Genomic DNA, 18,976 nt, shown 5'->3' with positions numbered 1-18,976 from the left:
CCAAAGTGCTTCCTCGTGCTTCATTGTCACCTGAGCCCACGGCTTCAGCTTCAACAGTGTTTGCTCATTCCTTAAGTAAATCCTTAGATGTGGGAAAGTCATATATAAGTGAATAGACATTTGAATGATGTTTCATAGTTTATTTATATGATTAGTTTAAAATTACATCCTTTCTAAGCCAGCATGAATGTATGTGGCAGGCAATAATTACATAGTGACTTTGACCCAGGCCTTCCAGAGTGTTTTAAGGTGCTCACCCACCCTCACTATATGTGTGTGAAGAAGGTAAAGAGTTGAAACCCATTTTATAGAGAGGAAAATTAAGGCAGAAAGAAAATAAGCCATTTGCCTATTGCTCCCAGAAAAAGGATGCCAAAGTCAGGCAGAGGGTGGGCATTTTCATTCATAGTGCTGCTTCTGCCTTCTGAAGCCTCAACCTCACCCAGATAAGAATCTTCTGCTGCCCATAGGCTTAGCCCCAACAGGACAGTAGCGGCTTTTTCCCCAGTAACAGTACAGTGTGGGAATAGTCTGTCCTCGGTGCCCTCAATTTGAGTGATTGAAGACAGACAGTCCCCTTGTTCCCAAATATGACTTAAGACTAGTTCCTTAATTTTTCTGACACCCATTCTTCTCACCTACAAATGATCATCTAATAATACCAACCTGCAAAATTGCTGGAATGATTGAGAATATAATGCATGCGAAGTACCAAGCAGAGTGCCTAATCCATAGTAAGCACTAAATACATATTTGACCTCGTCACCAATTAATGTTACTGGAAACCAGTGGAAGCTTCACATGACTTGTTCTATTTTGTTTTGTTTACAATGGGCCTCCAACCTCCCCTTCTGGCTCCCATGTTCCCACTCTTTCTCTGCTAAAGGGACCTGGGGCCTGGCCTGAAAGAATTAACCTGGCCCCTGATGGTTCTTTGCTGTTCCTAGCAACCACGATAGCTAACATGTATTGAGCATTTACTATGTGCTGAGCAGTTTATTTAATCATCAAAACCATTCCATAAACCAGGGGTAATACCAAATACCCTTTACAAGCAGTTGATCCTTGGAGGGGATAAATGACTCGCTCAAGGTCGCCCAGCTTGTCATTTCACTGCTGAGCCCCCATACCTAACCCCGTGTCTGGTTTCACAGGGAGATTCCCCTGGAGCCTCTGTGACCGGTGACTAACCAGGGGGCTGCCACTGCCCTTCCGTGCCCTACCCTCACTGCACCCGCACACCCCATCAGCCCCCTGGCTCCTGAAAGTTGCTAGCATTGCCTTCGTGAGCTTTCTCATCTTGGTGCTTGGTCCTCCTTTGCCCATTCTCAGAGTTCACTCCATGAACCACTACACTGAGCTTGGCTTTGACCCTAGTGGTTCATCTCTTCATTAGTATTTGTTCAGTTTCAACAAGGGGCCATTGCTGTGGATTGCTGAGGACATAAATAGTAGGCTCTCCATCAATACGAAACTGGTACAAATAAGAATATGGGAGGGAAGAGCATGCCCAGTATCTAACATGCACTGCAGAAAATTTAACCATGGCTTGACCGTAAGACACAGGACACAGTCCCTGCCTTCCAGACTGCATTAAGCGATATCATTATAAAACCAGAGTTGGACTATGGTGTGTCGTCTCCCTGCAGCAGTGCTCTCAGTGAATGAAGAGTTGATGGTCTACAAACAGGCTTTCTTAAAATAGCACTTTTCAAACATGGTGTCCATTAGGCAAACTGGTGTTATTTGGATCCAGTCCAATTAAAAATTCCTCTCCAATTTCAGTGTTGGAGAAAAATTAGAAACCATGTATTTATATGCTGCCTTTCACCAAACCGTGATTAGATAAAAGCCAGTATGATTTCCTTTTTCTTTATTGCATTAGCTATCTGAACGCCCAGAGTAAAATCTGAAGTTTGACTATAGAAGCTAGTTTAGCCAGACACCTGTGTATGTCCTGGGTCCCTTTTATTTTATTTTCTTAAAATTTGTATCCTTTCTCATATGGGCAAAAAGCAGAGTTGCAAATGTTTCTGTGGCTCCAAACCATGACAGTCTAAGCAAAAGAATGTAAAATAATTTTTCAAAATTCTTACATGTATTTATTCACTGAATATTATCAATTACATGTTAAAACTCTAGTTTCTGTATCTTCATCTTCAAATTGGAGGATAAAATGGAAAATTTTGTTAAAAATTATCTCCTGAAAAAATTAGATTAAATTAATTAAAATTTAAAAATTAAAAATTCAGTCAAAAAAAAAAAAAACTTAGATTCTGCAATCCAGCCATTGGCATAAAGAAGCTGGCAGAGCAGATTCTGAATGCTTTTGTCAAATCTCTGTGCAGAGCTGTGGATAGCTGCTCTCAGAGTAACATCCAAGCATCATTTCTCCTAGTGAGCAGTGTTTACACACACGGGAGCCTCATGAATCACTGTGCACACTCAACCTCAGTTCTAGTTAGTATTTCAAGCTGTTTATACTTCGTATCTAGTGTTATTCTAAACGTGATGTAATTTGCCCACCTTCTAGCCTCATTTCCAATGATGGCTCAAACCCATATTTTAATCAATATATTTTTGGGAAATATATTTCATTCAATTGTCAGGGAAAGCTCAGACCTCAAAACTTGCCACTAGATTTCCTTATTTTAAGAATGTTAAATGTCTGTGTTTGTTTCCCAAGGAGTATGTATTTCTCTGTGAATTGTTGATCTAGAAAATGTTGGATAACATTTTTATTTCACTTGTTGTTCTGAATATTTATTTATGTAGAATGAGTATGTATAAAATGATTTGAGACTGTGTCAACGTTCAGTTACTTATATTTGTCAAATTTTCTGGCTGAAGGGATAAATAGTATTAGTTTGCATATATTAAAATGTTTAATAAGAAATTAATCTTTAATATCTTTAATAAGAAAGCTCTCATATAGCCTTATGGTTCTTTCTTACCTCATGTTAAAATTTTTTTATGTGTTTTTGTTGTAAAAAACACATAACATAAAATTTACCATCTTAACTCTTTTTAAGTATACAGTTCAGGAGTGTTAAGTACATTCACAATGCTGTAAGTGGCTCTCCAGAACATTTTCATCTTCCCAAACTGAAATTCTATATCCATTGAACAATAACTCACCTTTTCCTCCTCCCCTCAGCCCCTGGTAACCACCATTCTACTTTCTGTTTATATGAATTTGATTACATGCCTAATACAAATGGAACCATGTAATATTTGCCTTTTGTTACTGGTTTGTTTCATTTAACACATCCTCAAGGTTTATCCATGGTGTAGGGTGTGACAGGATATTTTTCCAAGGACCTTTGTGCTGCATTCACGTTCTGGCTATTGTGAATAGTGCTGCTAGGAACATGGATGTGCAAATATCCCTTACACGCCCTGCCTTCACTTCTTTTGGATACAGCCCAGGAGTGGAATTGCTGGATCATATAGTAGTTGTATTTTTAATTTTTTGAGGAACTGCTGTTCTCCCCAGCAGCTGCATCATTTTACAGTGGTTCCAATTTCTCTTCATATCCTCCCCAACACTTATTATTTTCCGATTGTGTTGTTTTGGTTTGGTTTTTAGTAGCCATCCTAATGGGCATAAGGTGATACTTCATTGTGGTTTTCATTTGCATTTTCCTGATGATGAGTGAGGTTGACTGTCAGGCATCTTTTCATGTGCTTATTGGCCATTTATATATCATCTTTGGAAAAATATCTATTCAAGTCCTTTGTCCATTTTCTAATCAGGTTATTTGATTTTTGTTGTTGAGTTATAGGTATTCTTTATATATTCTAGATATTAACTCCTTGTCAGACATATGGTTTGCAAATATTTTCTCCCCTACCATAGGTTTTTCACTCTGTTGATTGTATCCTGCTTTTAAAATCCTGAAAAAAATTATTATTTTATTATCAGTTAATACTTTTTTGATGTGACTTAACTTGTTTTAACTACTTTATTGAGGTATAATTGACATGTCAAAAGCTGTACATATTTACTTGATGAGTTTAGGGATAAGTATATATTGGTTTTATCCTTACTGCATAAAATTTTTAAGTTTCATGTAGTCCAATGTGTCTATTTTTCCTTTTGTTGTGTGTTTCACATATGCCTTTAGATTGCCTTTTATTGTCATATCCAAGAAATCATTGCCAAATTCAACATCATGAAGTTTTTCGCATTTTCTTTTAGAAATTTTATAGTTTTGGGGTCTTATGTTTAGGTCTTTAATTCATTTTGAGTTAGCTTTTTTGTATGGTGTTAGATAAGGTTCCAACTTCATTCTTTTGCATGTGGATATCCATTGTTTCCAGGACCATTTTTTAAGGAGACTGTCCCATCCCCAGTAAGTGGTCTTGGTACTCTTGTTGTATTTCAACAACAAGATCATTTGACCATATATGTGAGAGTTTATTTTTGGGCTCTCTATTTCATTCCATTGTTCTCCGTGTCTCTCTTTATGCCAGTATTGATTATTATAGCTATCACTGATTATTATACTGTTTTGTATGCTGTACACTTTATTGATACTGCATACTATATTGATTTTATAGCTTTGTGATATGTTTCAGTATCAGGAAGTGTGAAAAATGAAGACTAAGCAAATACTGAGTGTATCTGGGCATTTTAAATAATTTACCTAATTTTAAACACAAATTTTGCTTCAACCATAAATCATACAGATTTGCTACCACAATATCCAATTTCACAAAATAATTGCATCTATCTTGCCCTCTATAGACTTGGTTTATTCTCCATATCATTATTTTGTCATAGAAAGATGTATTTTCAAATATATTTAGAAATAATCACTGTTAAGTTAGGTATATAATATCTTACAATTTTTTTTTCAATACAAATATATGTATGTAAGTTATATTAGCTGCTTTGGTAAAAAATCTAAAAGGATATATAACAAAGTATGTGCTTGTACAAAACAAAATTATATTATTCACCTTTCCTTTTTTTAACTTATTGATATTCTGAGTTAGAAAAAATGTATAGGAGATCTACATCATTGTTTCTTTAAAGGCCACTTTGTATTCCATTGCCTTGGGACTACCATGGTTAGTCATATCTACTGTTGTATATTGAAATTGTGCCTAACTGGGTTTTTTCCTTCTATACACAATACTATGATGGCATTGTTATACATACAGCTTCACTCACTTGATTGTTTCTTTAGGATAAATTTCAAAAAAATGAAATTACTGATTAAAGGATATATAAACTATTTTATTGAGTTCTGATGGCATATTGCTACACTGCCCTTCTACAAGTAGCAATTTATAATGCCACTGGTACATAGGCATGTGCTTATTTTGTCAATACTCACACCAACACTTTCCAAGTTTTCTAAGTAAAAATGGAATATTGTCATTGCAACTTTCATTTACTTGATTAAATTAATGAAGTTAAACATTTCAATGTTAAATTTTTAAAAATTTAATCACATTGTGTTTCTAGTTTTAAGTTTTAAAATTCTGAAATATTCTTCTTTTGGGAATTAATGTTCTTTGCCTATCTTTCAACTGCAATATTCACCTTTACCAGTATGGTTTTTTAGGTTTCTATTACAGACTGGAATCAGATAATACTATGATTAGAACCATTTTTCATTTTTCTTTTGCCTGTTGACTATGTTGATGATGCTTTATTTATTTTTTGCTCTTTGGATGTCTTTAATATTTTGTATATGTGTATGTATGGGTCTGTGTGTATGCATGTGTGTATGTATGGGTGTGCATGGGTGTGTATGGGGGAGGTATGGGTGTCTAGGGGTGTGGTAAAAGCTGTCAATCTCTTTCATTCTGGCTCCTGGGTTTCTTGTCATGCCTAGAAAGGTAATCCTCATATGAAGGCTGTATAAGTATCTCCCGATTTTTTTCCATTGCTTTTATAGTTTGCTTGGCTTTTTTTGGTCTCTGAATTTCAAGTGTTTAAAAACTGGCCCTTGATTTACAAGGAATTTTGTCATTTAAACTACACAGAAATGCCAAAGACCACTGATTTCCTAATCCCTCACTAGCACCAGCACCTCAGTATAGTGGGGCTGAGAAGAATTTACAAAGTTATGTTTAGTGGAATTGATATTTCTTAAATGGTCACTGCATCTAAGGGTGTGTTTGTGGGGATTCCTGGGTGGCTCAGCAGTTTAGAGCCTGCCTTCCGCCCAGGGTGTGATCCTGGAGTCCCAGGATCGAGTCCCACATCAGGCTTCCTGCATGGAGCCTGCTTCTCCCTCTGCCTGTATCTCTGCCTCTCTCTCTCTCTCTCTCTCTCTGTGTCACTCATGAATGAATGAATAAAATCTTTAAAAAAAAATAAGGGTGTGTCTGTCTGAGAGAGTGTTGTATGTAAGCCTTTTTGTTGCTTTTTTTGAAAAAAGTAAAACTGATAATGGAGATGACTGATAATTTCTGAACATCGTGAATCTCTTTGCTGCAACTTTGAGCTCAGAAGAAAGAGCTAATGAGAATTCTTTTCTTTTCTCCTCTAGGTTTTATAGGAAGACAAAACTTGTCGGTTTTCAAGACATGGAGTGTGTACCTTGTGGAGATCCTCCTCCTCCTTACGAGCCACACTGTGAGTCAACTCGATACAAACACAGCAGAAGGGCTCTCGGCCTTTTTTTTTTCTTAAAAAGATTTTGTTTATTCATGACAGACACACACAGAGAGAGAGAGAGAGAGGGGCAGAGACACAGGCAGAGGGAGAAGCAGATGCAGGGAGCCCAATGTGGGACTCCATCCCAGGGCTCCAGGATCACACCCCGGGAGGAAGGTGGCACCAAACCACTGGGCCACCGGGGCTGCCCTGTCGGCCTTTTTAAGAAACTTTCCTGCAGTTAGCAAATGGGGCAAAATCTCTCTCCACTGTGGGGCTTAGAGTGTGCATTCTTTTGTCAAGCTTCCAGCAGGATATAAAGCCCTTTTGTTGTGTGCCTCAGTCAGCAAACTGTGTCCCTTGATTTGAATCTCAGAGCAAGATACAGACACTTTGCTGCTGCTTGTTTCATTCAAACTTCTATCTTGGGTTCTAGGTTTCTAACTGCAATTAAGTAGGTGATCCAATCCTAAGGCATACTGTCTTTGCCTCGGGCTCATGAATTTCGATGTTTTCCCATCTTTTAGGCCCCAGTACTGTCCTATGGTGGCTTCCCTACCTTTCCAGAGACTTTCGTCACAATGAATCATCTGCCCTAATTAATGTATTTAAATTAAATATTGGCTCATTTCATTCACTCCTTCGTTTTTCTCCTTTAACACATAAATAGGAAGAGAAAAGCCATTGCATGGTGGGAATACAGCTAAATGAGAAATTTTGCCTTTTCTTCTCTGTATTAACAGTAATCTTCTTGATTGTATTGTTTCCTTCAATATAAAAGGTATTTGTGACAGGGCTAGCGATTTGTGTTGATTTTGAATAGGAAGGAGAGTGGATCCTCACTTTTCTTATTCCTAAATACACATGTGGCCAGTGGAAGTTTACAGGTGATGGGCCAGGAAAGAAGGCAGCAGGTGGGCTCCCCCAGGGTGCTCAGGGCTTGTCTTTGCTAAGCAGGATGATCGTACAGAAGCACCAGCGAAGCCTGGGTAGGGGGGTGGGGGAAGGTGCTCCATTCCATGCATGGGTTGCTTATGCCTTTCTGGGGAGCATGGGTAATACTCTGAGGTCCTCTTGATTCTTTCTGTGACAGGAGCCCTCTTTGAACTAACTGAAAGTCATTGCATTATTGATAAGACCACACAGTACTTGTGTTTCCAAGAATGTCCCGGAATTTGCTGTCCATATTATTCTTTCCTTTACCAAAATACATTATTTCTTATTCTTCATTTGATATAGTATAGTAGAAAGGCCAGAAAAAAAAAGAAAGAAAGAAGGAAAGAAAGAAAGAAAGAAAGAAAGAAAGAAAGAAAGAAAGAAAGAAAGAAAGAAAAAGGGATTCTTCCTAAGTTTTACAAAAATATGTGGTGACTCTTTTTTATAATATACAAATATTTGCCAAATAATTGTATGTATGTATGTATGTATGTATGTATTTATTTATTTATGAGAGACACAGAGAGAGAGAGAGGCAGAGACACAGGCAAAGGGAGAAGCAGGGAAGCAGACTCCTGCTGGGAGCCCAATGTGGGACTTGATCCCAGGACCCTGGGATTACGTTCTGAGCAGAAGGTAGTTGCTCAACCACTGAGCCACCCAGGCACCCCTAATTCATTGTATTTAACAAATGCAGTATCAAATGTTACTTATCAGTCCTAGGAGGTAAAAATACTGTTTTACTTAGTTTTCTCACTGTCCCATCATCAGCCTACATTTGTCAACGAGGACACCAGGTCCAGAAAGGTTCATACCTTTCCATTGTTGCCTGGGGAATGGTGAAGACACCATTCAGACCCAGGTCTGTCTAACGCCGAACATTCTGCTTTTGTCACCACACTCTATTGTCTCCCTGAGAAAAACCAAAGTATCTAATCTGTCCTCTGTTGGTTGATGTAATCTACTACACTTGACTTTTTGTTTGCTTTAATATTTGTCATTTAAACAAAAACTCTAAAAATCTAACCTAGAGGAGATCTTTATGCTACACAGCCTGTAAAAGGACATGTCCTCTTGCCAATTAAAATGGGGCAGTGACCTGGGCTTGCAATCATTTTGTCCAGAAGGCAAATTAAGATCATGCCCTTCATCCCAAACTACCATTAAGTGATTTAGTAAAGTAACTGCTATTGCCCAGTTTAGAGTTGGAAAGTACTAGGATTTTTTTTCTCTTTAATTTATTCGGTTTAAATTTAATATCATCTGGTCATAAGTCTGAGGCATTGGAATTTTTTGCCTTTAGGGATCTGGCTAAGCTCGGACATCATAAATTAGACTTTAAACATAGTTTTCACATTTAACTTCCAATGTCTTGTAGAGCCCTGAGTAAGTTACAGTTTGAAAAGAAAATTAACTAATTTAATTTATTATGTATAGATATATCCCACCATATATGAAATTCTTTAGAAAGCAAAGAAAAACAAATGATTTCTGTAAGTCAGAAATGCAACATGCAAGGTAATAGCCTTTCAAATCATGAAACAACAGTCTGGGATCTTTAGTGAGTGTTAATCCTTATCTCTGTAGAAGAGAGTTTGCTGCCTTTGGCACAGTTCTTGGGAATATGTCCAGGGCACAACTAATCTCCTCAAAAGAGATCTTGAAATCTTTTGGGGGAATTATGTAAGGCGCCTTATGTTTTCATTTCTTCTACCCAGAGTATTTCAACTCATCCACAAAGAACTACTTCTCCAGTAATTTTTCCCTGCTGAGGGGTTCCTATTTTATTTAGACTCAGCTGTAAGAAAGTGATGCCACTCAAGCTGGCTCAAGTAATGGGGTTTGTTTTAAGGATATACATAGTAGTGAGAGACTGGAACTTCACTCAACCTGGGCGCAGTCCTTCCTTGGGACCAAGGGCAGCCCTGGAGTCTGGGGGCTGTAGCCCCCCCACAACAGGAGGCTCCGAGTCCTGCCCTGGCTCTGGTCAGCACCACTGATGCTTCCTCAGTCTGCAGAGTTCTGTTTACATCTCCTCCTTTCCTTTCATGCTTCCAAGAAGTTGGTCCATACTTCCTCAGTCATGCTTTTCAGGGAGAGAATCTCATTGGCCAAGGAAAATACCACCGTCCTATAAGACAGAGTCTTTTTGATTTAACTGTTGAACAAATCTTTGGGTGCCTTCTGGGGGCCAAGCGCAGAGTGATGGACAAATAGATCCCGATTCTTTTCTTCGTGAGCTTATGGTATAGTAGGGGAGTTGTCAAATAACCACTCCAAATTAAACAGTATTTAGATACTACCCACATAGATGCAGAAGTGTGGTTGGCCAGTCCTGTCCCTGAAGGGATCTGCAGTGCTCTAAGAATGTATAATGGATCATGATGTAGGAACATTATGGAAGATTTTCCAGAACTGTGACTTTTGAGCTATGATCTAAAGGATAAGTCGGACGAAGATGAACCAGAAAAGGTGACTAAACAGAGGACCAGGGAAGTCGGAGGAAGCCAGGAGCGTATGTAGAACATCCTCCCTTGTGCAAGTCAAGTCAGTTGACACTGGAAATGTCCTTTGTACTTAACATCTTGGAAGTCATGACACTGACAAGCACCACCTCACTGAGTAATGGAAATGAAGCCAGATGATAATGAAATGACAAGCTAACGTAAGGGGAGGAATAGAGATGATTATGGACAACTGTCTAGAAGTTTACCTGTGAAGGTAACATGGGAATATGCAGGCAACGGAAGGATTTCATTTTGTTTTATTTCGTTTCTGAGGTGAGAGACACATATGCTTGTTTGCAGGTTGAGGGAGACGGTCCAGTTGAGAGAGGTTGACTATTTTATATGAGAGAACAGTAGAATGATCAGTCATGTAAGGTTTGCTGGAAAAGGATCTCGAAGCTCGTTTGTTGGGTTGGCCTTCTCTGGAAGGAGCAAGTGCTCCCTGCGGTAACCAGCGAAGGTGGGGAGTGGGGCAATGAACATGGACCTCTGCATTCCGTGACAGGGGATGAGGGGCTCGTGGATTTGGCTTCTATGTGTGTGAAGTCAGAAGCATTGTGTTCTGCCCAGTGAGGCATGAGCCAAGGAACTCAGAGGCTGCAAAGGCATAGGTGTTTGAGAGTCTCATTACACAGTGGGGGAGGGAAGTTGATTTGAGAAGATAGCGGGTTTCCTGGTAGCACCAGGAAGGTGTCCAGATGAAGTTTGTGGTCATAGCAAAGCACCATTTGCTCCTCAAATGACATCTGTAGGTACTTATGCTGTAGGAATGACTCAGGCCACCTCTGAGGCTGCCCCAAAACATATATAGATTGAGCCCTAAATGTGCAGCTTATAGCAAGCTACAAACAAGCCTTGATAATATCGCCTGTCTTAATAACACAAGAATAATTTTAAATGGATGTAAATAAATTTTCTTGTATTTATACAATACCTGAAATAACCCAAGGTAATGACTTACATGAGAACTGAAAACTTCCCACATTTCTGTCAACTCTCCAAGGGACCACATATCACATTTCCTATATCTAGTCATCCATCGATGGACGGAGTTATTCCCTGTCATGGCTATCCTAAATAATGCTGCAATGAACATGGAATGCAGATATCTTTTTGAGTTAATGCTTTCATTTTCTTCAGGTAAATACCCAGAAGTGGAATTGCTGAGCTGTATGGTAGTCTTTTTTTTTTTTTTTTTTTTTTAGGAGTCTCCATACTGTTTTCCATAATGGCTGTACCAATTTACATTCCCACCAGCAGTGCACAAGGGTTCCCTTTTCTCCATATCCTCACTAGCATTTGTTATTATCTTGTCTTGTTGATAGGAGCCATCCCAATAGGGGTGAAGTGATAGCTTATGGTGGTTTTGATTTGCATTTCCCTGATGATCAGTGATATTGAGCATCTTTTCATGTGCCTGTTGGCCATCTGTATGTCTTCTTTGGAAAAATGTCTATTCAGACCCTCTGCCCATTTTTTAATCAGATTTCTTTTTGCTATAGAGTTGTATGAGTTTTTATATATTTTGGATATTAACCCCTTATCAGATGTCTGATTCATAAATATCTTCTCTCATTCAGTAGGTTGCTTCTTCACTTTGTTGATGATTTCCTTTGCTCTGGAGAAGCTTTTTAGTTTGATGTAGTCCTACCTTTTTATTTTTGCTTTTGTTGCCATTGCTTCTGGTGTCAGATCCAAAAAATCATCACCAAGAACCAATGTCAAGGCGTTTACCACCTATTTTTTTCTGAGTTTTATGGTTTTAGGTCTTACATTCAAGCCTTTAATCCATTTTGAGTTAGCTTTTGTATGTGGTGTAAGAAAGTAACCCAGTTTCATTTTTCTGCATGTGACTGTCTAGTTTTCCCAACACCATTTATTGAAGAGACTGTCTTTTTCTCATTGTATATTTTTGGCTCCTGTGTCATAAATTAGTTGACCCTCTATATGTGGGTTTATTTCTGGGCTCTCTGTTCTGTTCCATTGATCTATGTGTCTGTTTTTATGCCAACACCATACTGTTTTAATTTCTAGGGTTTTGCAATATAGTTTGAAATTAGGAAGCATGATACCTCCAGCTTTCTTTTTCTTTTCTCAAGGTTTCTTTGGCCATTCAGGGGCTGTTGTGGTTCCATACAAATTGTAGGAAAGTTTGATCCATTTCTGTGGGGAAAAAAAAGCCATTAGAACTTTGATAGGGATTGCATTGAATCTATACATTGCTTTGGGTAGTATAGACACTTTAACAATGTTAATCCTTCCAATCCGTGAGCGTGGAATATTATCTCATGCAGATTTTGAGTAGAACTAAATGAAATCGTAACCAGAAACCTATCATCCCTAGAGTTAGCCTAGTAATGACTACCTGCCTGCTGGCCTGCTTTCTTCTAATGGTGACTGCATCTACCCTGCATCTCCTGCAGTGCTACCCCCACCCATGTATGCTCTTTAGAGGTTATGGAGCTTGGGACTTGTCCCACGTGGGCAGGATGTCATGATGCAGCCGGCTTTGATCTTTGTCTTGCTGTCCTTCACCCCCACCAATGAAAGGGCTCCCCAGAAAGCGGCTGCAGTGGAATTTTTGTGTTTGATTACTTGAATGGCTAGAGTACCAGGCTGAAGAAACCCTATTAGGCTGGTATCTTTCCTCCTCATCCCACGACCTAAGGCCTCAGGCCACATGCCCAACCAGCATGAGCTTGAAGCTTCCCTCCCCTCAAAATAAGGATGGATGTGTGACTGTAATTGATTAGTCCATTCATAACCTCTTTGTCAGGTCACCAATAGCATTAATTTGTGAGAATGGCTGGTTGGGCCTGGAGCACAGAGTTGATGAATGATATCACTGTAAATTGCAGATCAATAAAAGGCACCTTTACATAAAAATCCCTGCTCTGGGCTCTGTTCCTCATCACCTGATCTTCACTTCCTCAAAATGTGCACCCATTTAGAACATTAAGGGGAAATCAAGAAAAATCCACAAGAAATTTTAGAAGAACTATATCCTGCCCCAGGCCAGATAAGAAATGCAGATTTTGTATGATTTCTTTTAGCAATGTTTACTTAATTTGGAACAAATACTGTGGTTGGAACAAATGGTTTTGAAAAAAATTCAAAGCGGTTTTTCATCCAAGTATAGCTTTATTTAAGTGTGTTTAACCTAGATGTTTGCTTTGTTCTTGGGGGCTTTGTAAAACAAGCCATGTGATTCTGAAGAGATAAGTGACCAGATAAGTCTCTGTGTGGGGGAAAGACAAAAGCAGGAGCTGTGTGGGACTGGAACTATTTAGGAATTTGACATGGCTTAATGGTCTCAAAGAACAGCAGGTCTCTGTACCAATAAGTGATAAATGACATTAAAAAAAATGATTATTTTCCCAAGGAAACTTAAAATACCTTCTAAGTAACAGATAAAGTAACATCAAAATAAACTGTTAACTGAAATATTTGCTCATTAAAGATAATTTTTAAAGTTTAGTAGAAACAAAGAAAGGGACACTGCCAATAAGCAAAGCATTGCCCACATTAGAACTTAGAAGACAAAAGCCAGCATCTTGGTGGTTTTCTTTCATCCCTTTTCCATCTCTACCACTGATTTATGAACAATGGATGTAACTATGCTGTACATGCCACTTTGTGTCCTTTTCTACCTGAGGTATAGTTTTTTTTTCATACACTATTGAAGCATTAATTTTAATGATATTACAGATTAAAGTAGCACGTCGGTATTAGGGCTACAGTTGGGTTTGAAGACTGCTCTGTTACACACGTTGTTGTTGTTTGTATCACTGTCTATACCCCAGTGGATGGGTGCTCACAGTTTATGTGTCCAAAGGTATCAATACTCAATGTGCAGTTATTGCGAGGTTATTTCAAAGTAAGGGTGCCTGGTAAACACCTCTTTTAAAGAAAATACAACAAATTTAGAAGGAAATACATTGGGAGTCTTTTGAAATCGGTACCAGTATGAGTCTTCAGGTTTTCTCTAAAAGAGGAGGAAGAGGAGGCAGAGGGAGAGACCTTGCCTTTGGCAGATTACAAGTGGATTTCAGCTTTTGCCTGAATGTTTTAGTGACTGGTGAGATTCAAAACCCAGTTCCTGGCATTCACGCAGCACCCAGGAGCCTGCATCGTGGGGTACTTTACACACTTACTGAGTCTTATCAGAGGAAATGGCCATGTGAGGGGATGCAGAAGGGAAGCATATAATCCAGGAGAATTTGGCATTTGCTTTGGAAACGTGATGTGATTTTTATTCCATCTCTGGGTGTTTATTGTTTCTGCAGCAGAGCTCTTGTGATGATGAGTGTGCTAATACTTAGTGGCCGGACTTCTCAGGGTACCCCTGGGATCCTCTGCAGGTTGGACCACAAAGCAACGATGTGCTAATGAAGGGTGCCCTTGACTGAGGGCTTTCAGGTAGTCTGTGGTCCTCGGGCCGAGACTCCTCAGTGTCAGGCTAGGGGGACACTTGTCGTGTGTTAGGTGGATGGAACCTGGCTTTGGGGATTGTTGCAGAAACAGACAATAGTGCCACCACGAGCCCTGATTAAGTCGCTAATGCAGCAGAGAAGGGGAGCTTCTTGCAGAGGAGCCTTACAAGGTTAGCTCTTTCCCATGGAACAGAACTTACAGGGTAGGGGACAGGAAGCAATGAGACCAACCTACGCTCTCCCTTTCTTCTTGTCAATATGATGCGATCTCATTATCTTATTGGAAGACGATCTAAAATAGTGGTTAAAGGTTGCTTCTGCAGAAACGGAGGAGGCAGGTAGCAGCGGGTGTCCCTGTAGAACCGCAGCCCGATTGCTTTGCAGCTGTCCCGCCGAATCCGTTTATGTTTGGTCACAGGCACTGCTATGCCAAGCGAAGGAGCCACAGCGGAGGGAAGGGTGGAGGGAAGGAGGCAGCGGCAGAGATGGAGAAGGCAGGAAGCAGAAGGGCAGCCTGCAGCCAGCGGGAGGAATCCCAACACACGTAGAGCAGCCCCAGGAGCTCCAAAGCCACTGGGATTTTGTGCCAGTTAGTGTAGGGGAGAGACCCATGCTCCAGTGACTGAGCCCTGAGGGTGTGTCTGGAATAGCACGGGGCCCGGGACTCATCGTTCTCATTATTCTTTCTGGACCCCAAGAAAGGGGTGGGGAGACAGTCCAATGATGTTTGTTGAAACCTAATTTTTTAGAAAATGGAAAACCATTGTAATTGTTTTAGACTGGTTTCTATGGAAAACGATTAATCTTTTTTCAGCTTATTTGCCTACCGAGAGGTGAACAATGGTTATGTACAAAGAGGTTAAAAATGTGTTATGACAAACACCTCCTTTTCCAAGGATGTGGGAAAAAGAGCTGGGCAGTTTAAATGTGTTGACCTCTTCAGAGGAAGTGTGCTATAAATGCTACCACTTTGTATGATTATGTAGCTATTTCAAATATTTGTCTTAGCCCTGGTTTCGCTCAAGTTCTAGAAACCAGAACTTCCTAAAAAAAAAATGTTCCTTAAACTCACGTGCTCTACCTTCATCCTTTTGTCCCAATATGTTATTGATAAATGCATGTAAGCTGTTAACTTTGTTTCAAGTGAAAGAAAAGGAAAGTTTGGATGCCTTGACCGAGTCAGGTGACCGTGTCCCTTGAAGGTGGAGATGCTTTGGAGAAGTTGTTTGCCTGTGACGTCAGGGAGGCAGGAGTGTCCTGAGCCCGAGGCACGGCAGTGGCCCACGGTAGCTGTTGATGATTACCCCGTCAGCTATAAATCTGACTTCTCTGCCCTTTATCTTAAGTCTCTTTGAAATGTTGAAAGTCAGTGCGCCGGTGTAAATATTTACTCATGGAGAAACAGGCTGTGGTTTGTTAAAGGCCATCACTAAATTAAATGAATGCTAGATTAAGTACAGTTTATTTAAAAAATCTAAAATCCAACAGGCCTGTTTCACTAAGGTATGGACTTTTGCAAATGGAACAGTGATTAGCGTGCGTGTCCATTGAACGCGTAGCACATACATAAATGTGGAGAAAGCATTCTCACAGTTTCTGCCAAACCTCCCCTTCCCACGGCAGGACATTTATTCTCCCGAGGTACTATATGAGGGCTCACATTGTGCCAGGAGACCAGCATTTGGTCCCCTGTGGGCTCACATTCCAAAGGGACTGGAATATGTCACCTTTACCAATGGATTGAGATCTTTTTGCTTTTAAACAAGGGTGAACGCCTGGCCACTTCCCACATCAACTACTTAAGGGAGGGGATTTAATTTAAGGCACATAATTTTGAGGAGGAAGAAGAGAGCACCAAGAGAGTTTAAAATAGCAAATCTTGAATTCTGCACAGGACCAGACGTTTCATCTGCATTTCTCAGTCTGAGCTTGCAGTAATTCTCTACTGTGCCTTCATGTCACAGTCAGGCAGCACAGAAAAGAGGAGACAGGATTCGAACCCAGGTCGGCCTGGCAGCGCAGACATGCCAAGTTCAATACTCACCTCTCCAAGTGAACTCGGGAGGAGCTCTCTTATTCCTATAAAAGAGTTTTAAAATAATTTTAAGATTAAGGAAAAAATTTGAAACTATAAATGAAATGTAATTGAGTCCTCCTACTTGAAGAAATAGTGTAAAAAGAACATAAAAGTTAGCAAAGGTGGTAAAAAATAAAAATTGAAAGCTTGAAGTCCTATGTTAAACAGGAATTAGGTATTTGTATTTATTTATTTATTTTTATTTTATTTTATTTTATTTTATTTTATTTTATTTTATTTTTGGAATTAGGTATTTTTAAAAGATTTTATTTATTTATTCATGAGAGACACACAGAGAGAAGCAGAGACACAGGCAGAGGGAGAAGCAGGCTCCCTGCGAGGAGATCCATGCGGGACTCCATCTCAGGACCTCAGGATCACGACCTGAGCCAAAGGTAGAGGTGCTCAACCACTGAGCCACCCAGGGGCCTCAGGAATTAAGTTTTTAAGGATAATATCTGACTTTGGGGATTTAAAACATTATTTTAACTGCTTTTTAAAATTATTTTGATCATCTCAGAGATATTATTTTAAGTATTCATGAAAATTTTGTCTATATTATGAATCATTTAGCGATTTTCTTAAATATCCAAAAAATATCTTTTCCTGACACTATTATAATTACAATTATAATTAAAGGGAGGTTAGGCTTTTTTTAACTGCTGCAAAATATTTTTTTTAATTTATAGATATACAAATATCATACAAGAAGGTGTGCATAATTCAGTGAGTTTTGATGGATCTGTACACCTGTGTAATCATCTTCCCAATAAAGATGTAAAACACTGCTGTCATTTCTCTAAGAAAAAAAGTTCTGTTAAGTGATGACTTTGGAGTAACCTCAGAAGGGTTCACTTTATCTTACTTACTAGCTGTCATGAAGATGTGGTTTGAGCATTTTTTCATTCTCTCACATTTTAAAAAATGTATGCATATATATATATATATATATATTAGTCTTTTCTGAACACGTTCATTTTCTGTCATGAGACCCAAGAGCTACAGTATGAAATGTCGAATTTTGTCTTGAAAGGAGCAAAATCTTCAGTATCAAACTTAAAACTGTCATTGAAAATTAATCATGTCTAGAAAGCTTTATAGTGGTTACAGGAGGCATGCTTTTCTTTAAAATGAGAAAAATTCCTTTTTGGTATTAAGCTGATGTGTAATTGGTGTAATTCAGGAGATATGCCAGGGAGGACTTTCTGAGTGCCTGATGCTCATCTTGACACAGTGGAATGATCGTAAAGACACCTCTGTGATGTTGTCATTTATCTGTGGGTCAGTCTGTCCACACGGTTGACTGACAAATATATTGAAGGCCTTCTCTGAACACTGATGTGGGTGCTGGCCCACAGCCAAATACACGGATGAAATTCTCAGTCCTCAAGGAGTTGGCATTCGAATGCTCCAGAGCTGGGGTATTATTTAAAATAAAGTGGTCAGGGAAGACCTCAATAAAGTGATCCTAGGGCAGGGCCCTGGAGGAGGGAAGGGAGTGAGTTGGACACAGCATGTTGGGACAGAGCCAGCAACATGCTTAGCAGAGCTGGAATCCAGTGGGGATGGGGATGGACTTGGGGTGAGGGTGTAGACCACTGTAAGAGCTGGGAAGCCACTGTAAGGACCCTGGTCTGGCTATAGGAATGACATCGCCTGACTTAACTTTTAAAAAGTGTGTCTGGCTGCTGTTCAGAATAGACTTCAGAGGAGCAAGGGAAGAAGCAAGGGAACTAGTTAAACCCAGTATTTTTAACCGGTACAATAAATATAGGCACTTTGAGGAATAGGTTTCCTACCCTTTTCTCCAGATTTAATTATTAGTTTAATTAATTTAATTTAATCAGTTTAATGTAAATACATTTAATGAATTTAATTGTTAGTTACATTAATAATAGAATATTTGTTATATTTTGCTTGCTCTGTGTGATGCCAAAGAAAATTACAGAGGAATAGCATTTGATTGAGGTTTTTTGTTTTTTTTTCCTAAACTCCTGGAAGCCACAAAGTTGGAAGAGGCTAATTGAAGATTTTACATCAGTGCCATAAGATTTTAGTTCATCACAACTGTTTTATATTACTTTAGGGCCTAGGGACACAGATGAAGATCTGAACATTAAAATTGGGAGAGCTTCTCTCTAACTTCCAATACTAATTGGCACTGAAAGGACACTGTCACATAACACCCACTTTTGTCATCCCTGGACAAATGGAGACCAGTATCCACTTGATGTTTCTCACCCTTTAGCTCATGTAACCTTCACCGTGAAGAAGACATGATTTTGAGTCCTGGTCGTAGCACTAACTCTTAAACTAGTTATTTAACTTTTCTGGGACCCTGGTTTTTCATGTACCAAATGAGGATTCTAATACTTTTAAAAGAGGAAACAAAGCATTGGTTGAATTC

The 18,976-nt window shown here is 39.2% G+C and overlaps 1 protein-coding gene across 3 annotated transcripts in view; it reads left to right on the top strand.

Moving 5' to 3' along the window:
* TNFRSF19 (TNF receptor superfamily member 19) overlaps positions 1-18,976 on the top strand; it is an 89,877-nt gene that overhangs the window by 38,597 nt on the left and 32,304 nt on the right. For all 3 annotated transcript variants that reach the window (XM_025462704.3, XM_025462705.3, XM_025462706.3), the window contains one exon: positions 6,510-6,595. In XM_025462704.3, the coding sequence (XP_025318489.1) occupies positions 6,510-6,595 (86 nt within the window). The remainder of the gene's footprint in view (positions 1-6,509; positions 6,596-18,976) is intronic.

The sequence above is a fragment of the Canis lupus genome, chromosome 25 (assembly GCF_003254725.2).
Source record: "Canis lupus dingo isolate Sandy chromosome 25, ASM325472v2, whole genome shotgun sequence".
NCBI lineage: Eukaryota > Metazoa > Chordata > Mammalia > Carnivora > Canidae > Canis > Canis lupus.
The sequence above is the reverse complement of the archived record's forward strand: the minus strand, read 5'-3'. Positions and strand labels throughout refer to the sequence as shown.